Here is a 16,895-nt window from a genome sequence, read left to right as displayed (position 1 = left end):
CATCTTGAAGATGAATAAAATGTGAAATTAGGGTGAACACATGTTTTAAGATGCTTTGTAGATTTTTAAATAAATGTATGTAACTTCATGATGAGATGTGAGCCCATGACTCTGAGGGTTTAATCTACTAAAAGATGTATCACAATAATGATTCTTGATAACTAGAGCAAAGTAACTAAAATCTCTCCAATCATCTTCAGGAAGTTTAACTTACATTTATGAAAATCAGGAGAAAATACATGTTTGTGGAGCAAAAATTTTGTTACTACCAGTAGCAACAACATATGTAGCTGGATTTCTAAACTCCACTCATGGTTGTATTATTGGAAATATATTAAGATAGTTGTGGCACTTTACTAAATTTAACTGGCACTAACAATATCTAAAGAAATACAAGTAAAAACTTCACTTTTATAGAAAAAATAATTTTCATTAAGAAAAATTCTTAATTGGTTAGACTGTAGTAAATCAGTTTTTTATATTTATTATATTAATGGATAATAAGTAGGATATGCATGGTCACTTTGTTAAATACTGCACATTCTAAACAAAATGACAGGGTTTTCAGTTAGACATAAAATATCCATTAGGCCTTTGTCATATAAACAAGCTGAGGTTTTTAAATAGTAAACATTCTGTATGTTTCATATTTCACTTTCAAGCTAACAAAATTTAGGAAATGTAAGTACAAAATAACTCACTTAAAAACTAAGCTATTTATAAGTTTTGAAATTCAGTTACATTTTATGTAAGATACACAAAGCAACAAGTATAAAAACCAGTTAGATTCCATTCTATTACTGAGTTGATCAATACAAGTTCTCCTTTTGCTACTGCAGTTACATTATATATAAATGAAGACCATATAACTAATAATTTAAAATAGGACTACTAAGGATTTCAATGTACATTGTATGATCCATTTAGAGATTTGTGGTATACATACATACAGAACGTATATTAGCAATAATATCCAACCCCAACATTCAGCTCTTGTAAATGACATATTAAACGCAAGATTTTCCTCACTGTATTCTGAAGTTTCGAATTAGATTTTCAGTAAGAACATTTAAGAATAATCCAGGTTTTCTCCTGTTAAAAAGTAAATTAACTCATCTCTAATGCTCTGCAGAAACATGACTTGGGGTAACAAGGGACAACAAAAATATCAGAAAGCAGGACCTACATTCCTCTCTCCCTCACGTACTAGACAGTTTCTTTGAATGAAGTTATACATCACCATCTGGAGGAAGTTGATCTTGTAACACTTATCACAACTATCCCACAGTATCCAGTAGGGCTTGAGGGAAGACAGCAAAATTGCTGTCCATCCCAATACATGTACTCAGCTTTGGCAAGTTACTAGTTTGGAGGTTCCTGTGAGACTCAGCAAAAAGTCTTATTCGACATTTCTGAAAAGCTTGAGATGAAATTAAGAGGACAGGGCAGTGACTAACTGAAGAGGAAAAGAGAAAAGAGAATAAAGACTAAGGGACAGACGAAAGGCGTTGAGAAGAGGTGAGAGAGATGCTTGATTAAAAACAAAAAACAAACAAAAACTAAAAGCAAGACAGTCAGGGACTGACCTGCCCATGAATATAACTGTGGCTACATATTTAGATCTTTCACACCTTCACCAAAAAATAGAAATCTCAGCTAGATACCTGAAGCGAACTCCACAAAGATGATACCTTTTTCCAGAATGTGGCTAGCAAATGTAACCTTATGTGGGGGAAAACCTTGATTCATCTCTGCTTGTATCTTCATACACTTATTGGCAAGGCCAGGACTGTTTTGATTTTTGCTTTTCATCCATACAGCCAATGTAACATACTGATCTTGTGGGTCCACCACCATTTGATCCTAGCATGCTACATTTTACATTTTGTAAAACAGTAATCATATTACTTTAACAACTGATGTTTAGAATTTATTCTGAAAACATAAATAAGCACTAAAGGGACAGATGGTCTTGCATCTGTATTTAGAGTCTAGACTGTGTTTAAACTGTATCAGTGCTCCCAGCAGACAGGATAGTGGTACATTTGTCAGTATAAGTGACAAAAAATGTTTTCATACTTCAGAGACAACTGCCACACTGAGTAAATCCACGTAGGATTATATGCAAAATTCTATAGAAGACTTAAAACAAAAACTAGTCATTTTCAGGTTTCCTAATGGCAACTTCTAATTGCTCACAACAAGATTTCCTTAAAGTATCATAAAAAAAGATGAGGCTACAGGGGCTGCTATAATAGGTCTCCAATAAAAGGAAGTTTAGCACTTTGTCTTCAGCAATTTGGCAAAACAGATAGGGAAAAAACCTCATGTTAGAATTTGGAAGTGTCTAAAGATTAATAGGACTAATAAGAAATTAAGTATTCTTAAGCAAGTATTCCCAAATTGGAAAACCGCAAGATGTCTTTTTGGAGGGGAGGAGAGAAAGGGAAACTGAGCACACAAGTTAATGCAAAAATATGTATATTTCTTAACCCACCTGCTATTAGGTCATCAAGAGTGTCGGTAAGCGTCTGTGCTGGAGTGGCAACCATTAATCCGTCTGGTTCTTGAACTAACAGCCCCTGCCCATGTCCAGCAATTTGTTGCTGCTGTCCTACATTTTGCTGATTACCTAATACTTTCTGAAGATCAAGAGAATCTGTCCCATTATAACCTAGGTTACTGGAAAAATTACATTGCGGTGTTGACAATGCCTGGATAGGGACAAACTCTATTTGTTCAGCAGGTGGTGAAGACTGTTGTTGTTCATCATCTTTAGACAAGAATGTGTCAACCTGAGGTAACTCTGAAAAGTTTTCCTCTGGTAGACCCTCATCTCCTTCCACTTCTGGGAAGACACCTGCGTGTGGGCACTGCTGCTGCAGGGGAAGTGGTGTGTCTGTCTGACCTTTGGTCTCCAAATATTCTTTGGTAAACTGCTGCTGTGTTTTCATCTGCAACTGCCTTTCCACCTTCTGCAGCTCCTTCAATATTTTCTTCTTCTTCTGTACTTGTTCTTCTCTGTTCTTTTTAAGTTCTTCAATCTTATCTTTATTCAAAGGTTCACCTTGAATTAATTCCAATGATTTAAGTTGTGCTTTTTCAATAGCACTAATTCTTTGTCCAAGTTCATTCAGCTTGCCTTCAGTCTCTTCTACTATGCATTCCAAAGGCTGGTATGGGTGAAAAGGTGGCAGTAGGTCCTGATCTGCTACCTGCAGGGAACTTGACTTCTGCTTGGATGCACCTAAGCACATGAAAAATGTTTGAAAAAATGCCATGCTGAAGTTATCCCACACCTCCCCTCTCTCCCAACCCAAAACTTTGCAACTAAAACTGCACATCTGTCAAACCATATTAAGATGAACTAATTTTTGAAGCCTACACTCCATATTAGGTAGCTGGCACAAGACAAATAACTGGAATTTTAAATGCTGATCCTAACTGTCCCTTGTAATACAGCTATTTTAAGCTTAAAATGCCCTCTCATATTCATGACAATGGATATCAAGGAAATCAAAATCAGAGGATGCAGCACATGGCTGTTTTAGTAATTTACTGACTGAGTGGTTTGAGTAAATTTGCTCTAAGAGAAAAAAATTAGCAAAATAAACCCAGCAACAGGACAAACCCTTTTACACAGACCTAACTTTCAAAAGCAAAGTTAAAAAACAAGGCTGTCCATACTGAAGGGAAATTAACTTTACAATGCATTGGTATTTCATTTCTAGACCAGATGCCCCAAAATGCTATAGTATTCCTCCCTTTGGTTCAGATATCAGAATCCTGGCAATGTAAACGTAAAAAAAACCCAAACCAAATAATCTGCACTTATTTTTAATTAAGTATGGACATTTATATGTAACAGTATGGAAAGAAAAATTAACTTATTTCTTGCTTGATCTTCTCCAAGGAGAGACCTCTACAGGTGCAGCTCTGGTCAATGTTAAGAATTTTAAAATCCCTCTTCAAAACCAATCTAGCAAGAAATAAATACCCTCCTCCTCCTCATCCACACCTCCGTGTGTGCTTACAAGCAATCACAGCCCTCAAGAAGGTAAGCCTCAGTTTGAGAAACAGCAAAAACTATACACTGCTACCTGATAGTTCCAACTGAGCAGGCTCACAAGAATAAATCTACTAAGTGTTTAGATACCAAATGTAATGTTAATATGAAAAAATTAAAAGGGGAGAAAAGCTTTTAGCTTACTTTATCAGATACCAATTTTCATAGTAATAGTAATTTAATATATTGAACAAATAAAATAGTTGTTTAATTAAAGAGCTAAAACTTGAAAAATTACACACAGGCTAACCTAATTCTCCATCAAAAGTTGGAATTTAAAAAAAATACAAATTATAGTGTTAGCCATGACTATTTAAGAATCAAATTACCCAAATCAAAATATAGTTGAAGAAAAACTCAGCTTTACAATACAAATCATAGCTGCATAAAGATATCAAATCATTTTAAGAAAACTAGCTGAATTGCTCAGTCATCTGGATTTCATGATGAACACATGTATTTAACATCAACTGTTTTAAGCAAGGCACTTTACCAAATCCAAGAAGTTTTACCTGATATTAAAGCAGAAAGCTAGATACTACGGTGAAAATCAAAAGCAAGCAAAATTCAGAATTAATAATGCTGATTCACACAGAAGTGTATTAAAAGGCTGTACAAAAGAAAAAAAGCATTCAGTACTCTTTTCTGTATTTCTCTTGCTTCTGGAAGCATCAGGCTGAATCTGCACCTCTCACCTTTTAGCTTCCCCTGATCCTTGGCTGTAACTGCCCCAGATGTAACTTTGAGCAGCCTAAGGATTGCTCCATATTGCTCTGGCTGCTACAGTCCTATTAGGCACCACCATATGGGGCAAATCGTATATAGTGCCCTTGTGCTCTATCCCCACCTCCCCTCCTAGAGTGCGGATGAGGAAGGAGAGAACAGAGCAGGCTACATTGGCTTTAGCCAACTAAGGATTTCCCTAAATCAGGAAGAACCCTCAGCAATTCAAAGTTGCTGGACCAGGGCTAAGGATTGAGTCCTCTGTGTTTAATGGTAACTCCTCCTTCGCTCAACTTCTTCTTCATATTGCGAGGACAGTGATCATATTCAGCCCTTTTTTGGCCTATAGTCCAGCTCCTTCTGCCCAATTAACTAAACACCCCTTTGTGACTGAAGATTTGTATGGTCTGTCTTGCTTCAGAGCAGGGATTCTGGGGAAGTCTTAGGTTACTTGGACAGGCCATTTTCAAGTTATGGCACTTAGGAAAAGTCAGTGATTCCTGTTTCCCAAATTTTGTGTGTGTAAAAAAATTCCTTGACCTACTGAGGTTTCAGCAATTTTTATCTATTTATCCCACTGGTATAAGGTCTTAAAAAAATTAAAATAAAATCCCCAGAGTCACATCACATAGGGAAAATTTACTTTACAGAAGCAAAGCTGCAGTCTAGGCTTCAGCTTAGCAGAACTTCTCAGTACCTACATGCTTTCCCCAGTGGTTCGTCTTTGCCTGCCTGTAGGATTAGGCGTTTCAAACAGTACCTTTTTTTTTAAAATATAACTCTAGCTTGCCTATACAATAAATTTTACAATATCAAAAGAGATTCAAATAATGAATATATATGGGTATATACAGGGTTTTTTTTTTCTTTATTCTTCTTTGAAGAACTCTGAGGAAAAAAGTAGACATTTTTCAGCTAAGAAGATTCCCAGTCAAAGTAGAATTACAGGTCAAATGAAGGGCAAAAAAAAAGTGTTCAAACATTGGCTACACAAGATCAACCCAGCTACATCACTCAGGGGTGTTAAAAATCAACACTCCTGGGCAATGTGGTTAAGCCAACTCAACCCCCCCAGTGTAGACAGTGATAGGTCAATGGAAGAATTCTTCCATCAACGACGCTGATGCCTCTTGAGAGCTGGATTACCTATGCTGGAGTACCTCTCTCATTGGCAGTTAGTGTCTACACTGAAGTGTTACAGCGGTGCATCTGTTGAGTCTGAAGTGTAAAGAAACCCAAACTCTGTGTGCTCAATGCCTCCATTAGCCTATTTGGGAATGAAAATAAATTTTACCCAATTTGAAAAATAAAATGTTTCCTCATTTGAAATCCTCAGTGTTACCTGACATCTTGGATGTATCCTGGCATGCATCATTCTCAGATAGTAGGAGGCTATCTGAAGTTCCACCCATTCTAGTTTTGTACTATTAACATCATATTTGAGTGCTTTCCAAATAAAATTGATAGCAACAGCAAATTCCTAGTCCCAATGTTCTGTCCTGTTATAGTCACTGAATCAGAAGTAACAAGAGAAATTCAAAGAAGTGGAAAATCTTATGAAGAGTTAGAGAAAACTTAATTTGGGCTCATTGGGGGGGGACACTTAGCACAGAAATGTGTTTAACTCAGTTTCTGGTTTTGCACTGCAGTATACTTTTAAGGTTGTGCCAAAGGATCAATTAATTGTAAAATAATTTTAAACTTTGGTACCTTTAAGTTTTATAGATATACTAATCCAAGTTAGTTATATTTATGGTCACTGAAGATATATTTAAAGTTATTTCTTGTATCGTGATAAAATACATACAGGAATAAGGAAAGAAAATATCAAAATTGTTGTCTGTCAATTTTGTCAAATTAGGATGTTACTCTGATGAAGGTTTAATAAATCTAGCCCCACAAGAATCTTTTTCCTTGAAGTCTCTTGCTAAGAAACTAAAGGTATTAGATGCTGAGCTGCCCTCTCATAATTCCCAAAATTATTTTATTGTCCTCTCTGGATTTTTCTAGAAAGGGGGCTCAGACAGCCTCTCCCTGATAGGTAACGCTATCCCCTCAGGAAAGTGAAGTCGCAGTTTAACAAAACCAGATCATAAAATCTGGAAACAGTTACGGTTAACATCAATATTAATTTTACCTGCCTACTTGTGGAGAAAACAAGTCTCACATGAAAAGCTTCTAATTCTCCCTTCTAAAAATACATGGATTCTAACAGCACTAGTATAGTCCTGTACAAAGACCTGACCCTTCTGGGCTCTAAGGCCATTGCAGGATGGGCCTTAGAGTCCTTTAAATCTGTGCAAGGAGAATATGGGAAAAACTGATCTGTGGCCTGAATCCAGAGCATCCAGACTCTCATTACAGGGAATATGAATCCAGCTCACAGTATGCTGTTGGACAGATCTGGGCATTGTATTGTGGACAATATGTGGACAGTAATGAGATACATATTTTCCACCAGCAATTACGAGAGCATGGAGGTGTTCAGTCAGTCTCTAATTAGTGGATGGGTTCAGTTTTCAGGACATAACAAAACTTTCTCCAAGACAGTAAAGATCAGTGCCTGTAATCTTGCCGATGATAGGAGGGAGGTAAGAGGGAAGAATGAAAATTAGTGTTTGAACTTTAAGTGTGTTTATCAAGACTAAAATTTACATTGTAAATCAAAATAGTGTTTTGTTAGTAACTACAATCTTCAAATATTTAAAAATTAGTATCTAAAATCTGTTTTTCTGGGATAATTTAAAATTCGCTTCACACTTTAAAAGATCTAACTGCAAAGATCTACAAACTGAATCAGCTGAGCACAGCCATACGTGCTGCTTCTAACAGCAGAGCCCAAATGGTCAAATTTATGATGGATTTCATGGTTCCCAGAATGAAGTTCTGCAGGAGGCCACATTCAGTTATACTTGTGACAATGCCATTATTTAAGACTCGGATATCAAATGTAACATTAACACTTCACTACAAAATCAAACAAAAGGAAAAAATGGACTGAGGGAAGAAGTCTTCATTCAAAGAAATCACATTTGAAATAAGCAGATTTTTAGATCTTCTTGGTATAACTATACTCACTGCATCTATACATATAGTAGATGCCTAAAATCACGGCAATGTTACATACTTTGACTCCTGAAATACCGACTCAAGAGGGCTTAAACCTCAAATGCCAGGCAATCTAGAATTAAGTCAAACTTTTAAAATTTTCTTTTCCTTTTTAAGATTAATTTTTAACAGACATCAGTGGACATCTGACACATTGGTACAAAAAAAGAAATAAAAATTCAATTGGTTAATGTCAATTTATTTGGGAAGCTTTAACATGCAGATTCATATGACAAGAGTGGTTACAATTTTGAACACACACTATATATGTTAATTTATGTCTGTAAAAAACTAAAACCCAAATAACAACTGTGCAATAGTTTATCCATATCACAAAAAATAAAGAACCACTTTGAGTACCTCAAAGTGCCTTATTTAAGTTGCATTATTGTGTTGTATTGTTTAATTATATGAATAAAATCATCACATTTTAAAGGTTAGTTAGCACAGTCACTATAATTGGGGTAATTTGTTTGCATTATTCCTTACTTGTAATGTTATTCCCATATTATAAAAACCTGTATTTATATTGTTATATTTTTTAGTTTTACAGTATGTCATTGTAAGTTATTTTAAAAATATGCATACTAAGAACAGCTGTAAACTGATAAGCGTCCACACTAGTGCATCTGAAATCTGACTTTATAGTCAGACTATCATGCAATATAGATAGTAACATAAGACTGACTTTAGTACTACCAATATAATTTGTAAAGCCAGCACTGCAACATCTACCGCAAAGAGAAAGTTGGGAATTTTTTTTTTCTTAACTCTCATCTCCATAGCAACTGTTTTTGGTTGCTCTTTACGAGACTTGTTCAGCATGGAACTAAGATTCAGAGCCACTGAAATCCCAGTTGTTGCTAGACAAAAATGTCAATGACTATTAGGTAATCTCAAGTGACATGGGAGAAAGTTGCTCAGTCTACATGCTCAAATAGTAAGAAAGTGGAAGAAGAGCAACAGAAGAATATTTAAAAACAGGATGCATAATCATTTGCTAGTTTCTTCATTTGCAACTGGTAACATCATTTGCTCTACACTACTTAGACCTCTCCTCACAATGGTTTTCTCCAGGACCCAGTCCTATCTCACATACCACTCTTGAACCTATTCTTTGGGAATTCAACTTTGACTACCACTTGTATGCAGAGGATACCAAAGTCATTGCTTCAGTCCTTGCCTTAACTTTGACCTGCTTCAAATCCTGGATCGTAGGTTATTTCCCCCAAACTCAGTATATCCCAAACTAGAATTCCAACTGATAAAGAGTTGGTAAGGAATACTCTATTTCCTTAATTTAAATCTTATTTACTCATATAGGTAACCTGTTTGGTTTTACCCCCAGAACTCCCAGGTATATAAATCTGCCTTACAACTCCAAAGCATTGAACACAATGCCCTGACTGTTCTGAAACTCATTTATATCCTTCTCTTGTCTCATTTAGCTTGCAATTCTTTTAGACTTCCTACATCTCAACACTCCAAACATAAATTGGTGCAAAACATGGCTGCTGTCTTCACAGACTTTATTTCCATCAAGAAATTCAGAACAATCTTTCATCCATATTGTTTCATGCAGGGCAGGCTCCAGGTACCAGCTCAGCAAGGAGGTGCTTAGGGAGGCACGTCAGGTTCTTCGGCGGCAATTCAGCAGCGGGTCCCTAGGTCCCTCTCGGAGAGAAGGACCGGCTGAAGAAGGCGGCGCGGTGGAGCTGCCGCCGAAGTTCACAATTGCAGCTTCCCCACCACCACTTGGGGCGGCAAAAACCCTAGAGTTGGCCCTGGTTTCATGCCTGACTGTAATGGCAAATTCCTGGAATTCTGACTTCTGATCTGTATGCCATTCCCTACATTGAGCCCTGGTCTACACTACCAACTTATCTTTGAGTGACAAAGTTATACCGACCTAACTTCCATTATAGACAGCGCTGTGGGGACAGGAGAGCTTCTCTCATTGGTACAGCTACTGCCTCTCAGGAGATGGAGTACCTATGCTATCAGGAGAAGCTCTCTGGTCAACGTAGGTTGCATCTTCAGTAAGCGCTACAGCAGCATTGTGTGTTGCAAGTGTAGACAAGCCCAGAGAAACCAATTTGTCTCCTTTTACAATGGATGATAGAGCTCTCCTTATCCTGCTGTTTCGAAGTCCAAGCTCTAGAACCATCTCAATTTTTTTGAGAGAGATTTTTGGAATATTAATGACATCTAAGATTTTCATTTTTTACTTACCTAAATGGCAACCTACTGTTTTACAGTAATAGCAGGATCTACAGGGACCCTGGTAACATCTGCAAGTTTAATCACGGTAATATTTACCCCAAAAGAAACATCTGACACAGTAAGATTGAAAACAGCCTGCGTTTTTAAATTTTAGTTGGTCAAAAAAATGCTTTAGAGTGTAATGCTTTACTCTTCACCATTGTGTCACAAACATCTTTGAACCAGATACCCGGTTTAAAATACACTGCTCCAGAACAAGAATTTTTGCCTTAGTCCTAAAAGACTGGGTTTCTATTATCTGTCTAACTGCATAAAGATCGGTCATTTTAGAGGGATAGCCTGGGATCGAAGTGTAATTTCTAGCTAATCTGATCATATTCCAGGTCAGCTCTCATTTTGGCAGCCTTGTGCATCACCACTTTGCCCTTAAGCAAGTTAGAAGACCAACTGCTAAGTTTCAAAAGATTCTGGGATTTTGTTTCCACCCATCCAGTTAACAGCAGTTAAAAGCATATTTCCAAAAACTCTAGCTAGTTTTCTACTGACTTACTGAAATCATTGCCTAAATCAGAAATCAACCCAGAATGAATGACAAGATACGCTCTAAGAAATATTTCCTCACTGGATCAGATACCTACTGGACAATGTTTGCATTTATACACTGTCAATCCCTGTACCATCTATATCAGTGGTCCCCAACGTTTTTGTGGCCAGTAGCACATTCATGTTTTCAGAAGAGTGAGGCAGGCTCTAACAATTTTTCAACGCTTGCTTTGTATTTGTACATTAAATACAAAAATCATCATATTTAATATTACATAATATATGAATCCAGAGAGAAGAGAGAAGCCACGAGGACAGAGAACACTGGTGTCTGCAGCCCCGGAGTTCTCTGACCCCAGCAGGCATGGGGCCGCAGCTTTTCTCCCCTGCTTGGCACTAAGCGGGCCCCGCGCCTGCTGGGAACAGAGACCACCACGCTCACAGCCTGAGTTCTATGCCGCTGTCAGGTGCAGGGTTGTGGCTTCTTCACCCTGCTGGGCACTAGGTGGGTGCACATAAGTGCCCCGGTGGGCGCCATGGTGCCCGTGGGCACGTTGGGGACCACTGATCTAGATACTCATTATCTAGAACATAATTACAGAAGGATAAAGAATCAGATTTAGTCCATTTCTCAGCATGACCAGACTTCAGAGGGCAGAAAACCATAGTTTATTACACCTCTACCTCAATATAATGCTGTCCTCAGAAGCCAAAAAATCTTACCATGTTATAAGTGAAACTGCATTAGACTGAACTTGCTTTGATCCGCCAGAGTGCGCAGCCCCTCCCTCCCCCGAGCACTGCTTTACTGTGTTATAGCCAAATTCATGTTCTCTCGGGTCGCATTATCTTGGGGTAGAGGTGTATTTTAAAAAATTATTTAATGGCTTTTTCACAGAATAGCCTCTGATATCCTTCCTCTGATTTTGTGAGATTTAAAAATGTAGTCTGATTCAAAGTCTCCAAGGTTTAGGTTGGATTTTCAAATGCACTCAGCACTTGCTGGATTCTGTGCTCATTGACTTCAGTGATAAAACTCTCTCTGACTTCAAAAGAAACAGGTTGGGCAAAACTGAGCACTCATGAAAATCCCACATAATGCTGAGGTTCAGTTTATAAAGGAACTCAGCTCAAAGTCATAGTGATAATGGAATTGGACCAATTACACTTGTCTCAAAATATGCAGCACAGATTACTCAGCTACATGGACCCCTTTGGCAAATTTTCAGAAAAACAGTGACCAGAAAAATGGTTAAGAGCTTACACAATTTTTCCACATAGAGCTCCTAACTAATACACTACTCTCACCTATATCCTTGATCCCTTACCACGGAGGAAGACAGCAACTGTCAAACGTTTTATTCCAGTTAGTTGTGTATTTTGATGGGCTTATCTTTCACTCTTAGTTGTTACACCAGTGAGACCCCCACAGAATGCAAACTAGTAATTTACCAATTACACAGATGTAATAGAATTGACTACAGAATTTAAATTACAATGTAGTTTTGCTTATAAATATATAAAAAAGTGTCTGTTTCCTTCTTCGTTTCTTTACTCTGATTATTTTCCTAAATTAATTCTTTTAACTATAAACCTGGAAACTATAGGTTCTACTCTGTACATTAGTGACAAGTATGTGTATTTACTTTTGGCAACCAAAGATTAGCTGGGCACAAAAAAACAGATATTTTTCTAACTCACTTTTAAAGTGTTAAAGCTGAATAATTCTGATCAACATGTATTTAAAACCTAATGGAAGGTCCTTTAAGGTGGCAGTCAGACAATATTTTGCCTACCAAATATATTACTTATCCAGATGCCTATGTGAACTAAACAGGCTAGACCCCTGCCAGCTTGTTTTAATACGTGAGGTACTCTGGACCTATGACTAGTATGCACAGAGTGGATGGGACAAGGGTGAATATCCAGTTTATGTGGTTGGTGGGGTCTCAAACAAAAAAGGCAATTGAGGTAAGAAGAGTGGTATTTTTAGCATCTTTGGAGTGCAAATAAAAGTTTAAGTTGCTGCCTCTGTTGGTATTGAGAATTGGAATGAATGATTATGGAATACATGTAAAATGTAAGTTGTCAAAAGGTGGTCTCCACTACACTGGGATTGTGGGATGGACTGGATAGATTTCTGTGCAATGTAAAAGAGGAGATACTAGTGTAACTCTATTGCAATGGGAGAATAAATCAGAGGAGATTCTGGCTGGGAAGGCCTGCATACAGGGTTGGATGGTTAGCACAGTATGAGGATAACAGGCTTATAAAGAACTGTTGATGATCTACAGTGCATGGATGTAAAGATGTCTCTGGGGAAGAACAGCAGATAGTGGTCAAAATATAGCTATATATGTAGCTTCAGCTCAATTTCCTGATTTTAAAAAACTGTATCTGCTAGTGGCATGTAGCTTCAGGAATAGAGAATATACATTGGTATAGCTGTTTGTAGCATTACTCTAATTTAATACAGGAACATTGGTGGAAGACTACTTGTCTTATACAGCATTCTGCTGTCCCACTCTTATACTCACTGATCAAGAGCATATGAGAACCCAGTGAAAGTTGCTAAACCATTTCCCATCTCAAAAAACAATAGAACAGTGATAAAACACTGATAAGTCTGGATATTCTCAGTTAAATTCATCAATATTAATATTAGTTAATTTATAAGTGCAATAATTCCAAACTACATATTTATAAAGTGGAACTTTTACTTAGCAAAAGCCTACACAGTTACCAATTCAAATTCAAAAATATAATTTCACATTTATTCATAACTTTTAAAAACATTATTTTAGTACTAGAGTGAAATTAAATATTTTCATTTTTTTAAAGCGAAGAAATTTGCTTTTCTAAGGACTAGCTATACATATTCTTGGTGTATCGTTTTAAAAATTCATAATTTACATTTTTAAATTAAATTTTGAAAATATATAAAGGATGACATTCAGTGACTCTAATCCATGGAAAATTAACTTGGCATATTTGTGTTCTATGAATATTTAGAATGCAAAGGGGAATTTAAAGGTCCCTTTCTTAAACATTAGGTTGCATTTACAAATTAACTGTAAAAGAATAATGATCAATTGACAACTTTATATCTTTTTCTAAACTTTGCTATGATTTTTTTGAACTACAGCATCCTCTGACAGCTTTTTATAAAGTGGCAATAATTTAACTTTAAATTAACTTTTTTGCAAGAGAGGAGAGAGGAAAATGCCTTTGTTTTAAAAAAAATCTACATCTAAGTGTGCACTCAAAACAGTTAGGTGCATAAATTGTGAGATTGATAATCATCTGCTGGGGACTGACAACTGGTACAGTCAAACATGTGCCAAACAGTACATGTAAATTGAGACTAACACGTTACATTTGCAGGGGAAATGAATGGAAAGTTCTCTGGGCTAAAACAGAATGTCTAGTAGACTTAATCCTGACACCAGGTCAGGAACACAGTTTATTAAAAGGTAGTAAAACTACTGTTAAAAGCCTATTAAAAGATCCCCCATTAGGTCAGCCTGGCCAAATTTTATCTGCTTCCTTACTGCAGGACAGTATTTTTTGATGAAGGAAGAAACTAGTTACTTTTTCTATCAAGGTCAGAATTAGAGCCGATTTTATCAGCTAGGTAAACACTTTCATGACAATTTTGCAAGACTAGTCCAGAGGGCAGCATAACAAGTCACTACAATTCTGCATCATCACAAAATGCATAGCCTGCCATTCATTGTGTAACAGATCCATGACCACCTAGGATTTCACAGTCATCACTGCACCATACACCATAGCCAGTGAGTACTTAAGCTGATGCATGGATACAGTGTGGGTCCCTTAACTTCAGATGTACAGTCCCCACCACTGTAGCTAAAGGAAAACGTCCTCTGGTTGTGTTAGTATTGCTTATTACCACTATGCAGTTCTCATTCCATACTGTTGAGGACATCAATCAGTGTACTACAGCTCACAAAAACTCTTATACTTCAATATTTGAAATAGCTCCTTTGCACCAGGAGTAAAAGATTGCAATTTAAGTTTTATGTGGGTAAATTAGATGAGTAATAGACATGCAAAGAGACTAAAAGTATTAATATGTAATTTCTCCCAAATTCTTTGATTTCTAATGCTTTCTTCAAGCTAAATAAAAATGATGGTCTTTCAGCCCAACACCACCTATAAAAATTCAGTCTCAAATATCTCCTCTTCAAAACTTAAAAGGGATGAAATTAGGGCTTGTAACTAATTTTTGACCGTGACCTTTATTAGTTTTCTCAAAAACTGATCTAAATATTTCTAATGCACCTATCACCATATCTGTTAAAAACTATAGTAGATACTCCTCTGAAGACTGTGGACCCTTCCTTTTTACTCCACTCGATTCTTCTCTACATTCTTGTTCATCAGGTTTCTACCCTGACATAGCTTACTTATCTGAACATTTCCTTTTTGCCAGTTCTCACTTCTTTCACCTGTGTTAATTTTCTTCTAAATATTGCTGTTATAATTAAATTATTTTGATAAATATCAAATTGTACAATGGTTATTATATGTTAAATCTTACTCTTCTCCTACATCTCTAACCTGGTAATCTGCCACTGAGATCTAAATCAAACTGCTTTTTAAAGTCCTAGTAACAGTCCACTTCAAAACTAAAAGACAGTGAATAATTTGATTTCACTAGTTTAACATTTAATTTGCTAACTCCTTATTATGAAAAGTGTTGCTATTATATTTGCTGCAAAAGTTTAATACATTGATTCAAAAAAATGGGAAGACCTGGAATTGGTAGATATACAAATGAGAAAAATCACATGCCTCTCATTTTGAAGTAGCTAGTTTAGAGTTTGTGTAAACCTTGTTAGAGACCTGGTCAAAGCTTTTTGGATAAAAAGGTATTTTCCTATTGCAAGTGAATGCTGTGACCTAAAAGCTTGACCAAGTCACTACATTTTTATTCACTGGAATAATAAGTATGCCTCCGATTGTATCCTTTACTACAAATGCACTGCCTGTTCCCCAGCAAAAGAAACCACAAAAAAAATAAATTTAAATGTAACATTAATGTTACATGATCTGTCAAAAGTTAGGAAGTGAAAATGTTATAGATTAATACACAACTCTTACTCTACCCCACTATACAAGAGCTAAATACTGTATATATGCAGGATAGACTATTTATATGACCACATACTACTTATTTAACACAAAGTATAGTTTTTTCCTACAGCCTTAGATACACTTAAGAGGTTACACATGCTACCTTAATTTTAAAGTATAATTTTCTCCTCAAAGATATTATGTACTTCAGTTTAATCAGAACCTATGAAGTATTTCTCTAAAAATTGCATGTTTTCTTTTGGGGACCAATACACTTTGAACAGCAATCCCAGCAACATGCTGCTGCTCAGTGAAATACTTGAGATGCATTGACAATATGCTTCTCCTCCCCCGGCCCCCACTATGTTTTGTATAAGCATAACTAATTTTTATTTTCTCATGTGACCTATTCTCAAATTGCATCCAAATTTTGTTTATAAAGAAGTGAAGCCTATACAGTACTGCTCTGAATCAGTATATTATCAATGTATTTAATTTCTCAGATAATTAAAATGAAACCAAACTCTCCATCAGATGCAAAAATCTGTTTCCATATGCCAGTTAAGAGGATTGGTTATGTTTTTAGAAGAATATTTATCATGAAATACCACTGATCATTAATATTTAATTTAGCTGTAAATTTATCTATGCCAGTATATACTTATAGGCTCAGATATCATAAATAGTAAGGATAATGCCTCCCAGCTCTTACACTGTGCTTTTCATCATCAGATCTCAAAGCATTTTACAGATGGTGAAATTGAGTCACAGAAAGGGGACATGATCTGCCCCAAATCACCCAACATGCCAGTGGCAAAGCTGGGAAGAAAATCCAGGTCTCCTAAATCCTAGTCTGGTCTCAATCCACTAGGCCAGATCTGCTATATGTCTAAAGTAGTAGGAAAAACACACTATGATAAGTTGTATTTGAGAAATAAGGTTATGTAAAGATAATCAATACATATCACATTTGCACAGAATGGAGAATTAGGGTTGCATATTCAATCTTAGTTTTCACATTTTTACTATAGTCAGTTTCCTGTGTTGTGTCTGTCATTGAGGTAGGGAGCTCCTTCCTGCACTCAAAAATTAAACAAGACTAATGCCTAGTCAATATGATTCCCATCTACTG

The 16,895-nt window shown here is 36.4% G+C and overlaps 1 protein-coding gene across 8 annotated transcripts in view; it reads right to left on the bottom strand.

The window, feature by feature from the left end:
• Positions 1-16,895, bottom strand: part of LOC115656464 (ankyrin repeat and KH domain-containing protein 1) — a 187,357-nt gene that overhangs the window by 48,007 nt on the left and 122,455 nt on the right. For 7 of the 8 annotated variants that reach the window (XM_030573215.1, XM_030573218.1, XM_030573219.1 and 4 more), the window contains one exon: positions 2,498-3,247. The exons of the other annotated variant lie outside the window; for it this stretch is intronic. In XM_030573215.1, coding sequence (XP_030429075.1) covers positions 2,498-3,247 — 750 coding nt within the window. The remainder of the gene's footprint in view (positions 1-2,497; positions 3,248-16,895) is intronic. 8 annotated transcript variants of the gene reach the window in all.

Source organism: Gopherus evgoodei, chromosome 8 (genome assembly GCF_007399415.2).
Source record: "Gopherus evgoodei ecotype Sinaloan lineage chromosome 8, rGopEvg1_v1.p, whole genome shotgun sequence".
Classification (NCBI taxonomy): Eukaryota; Metazoa; Chordata; order Testudines; family Testudinidae; genus Gopherus; species Gopherus evgoodei.
The sequence above is the reverse complement of the archived record's forward strand: the minus strand, read 5'-3'. Positions and strand labels throughout refer to the sequence as shown.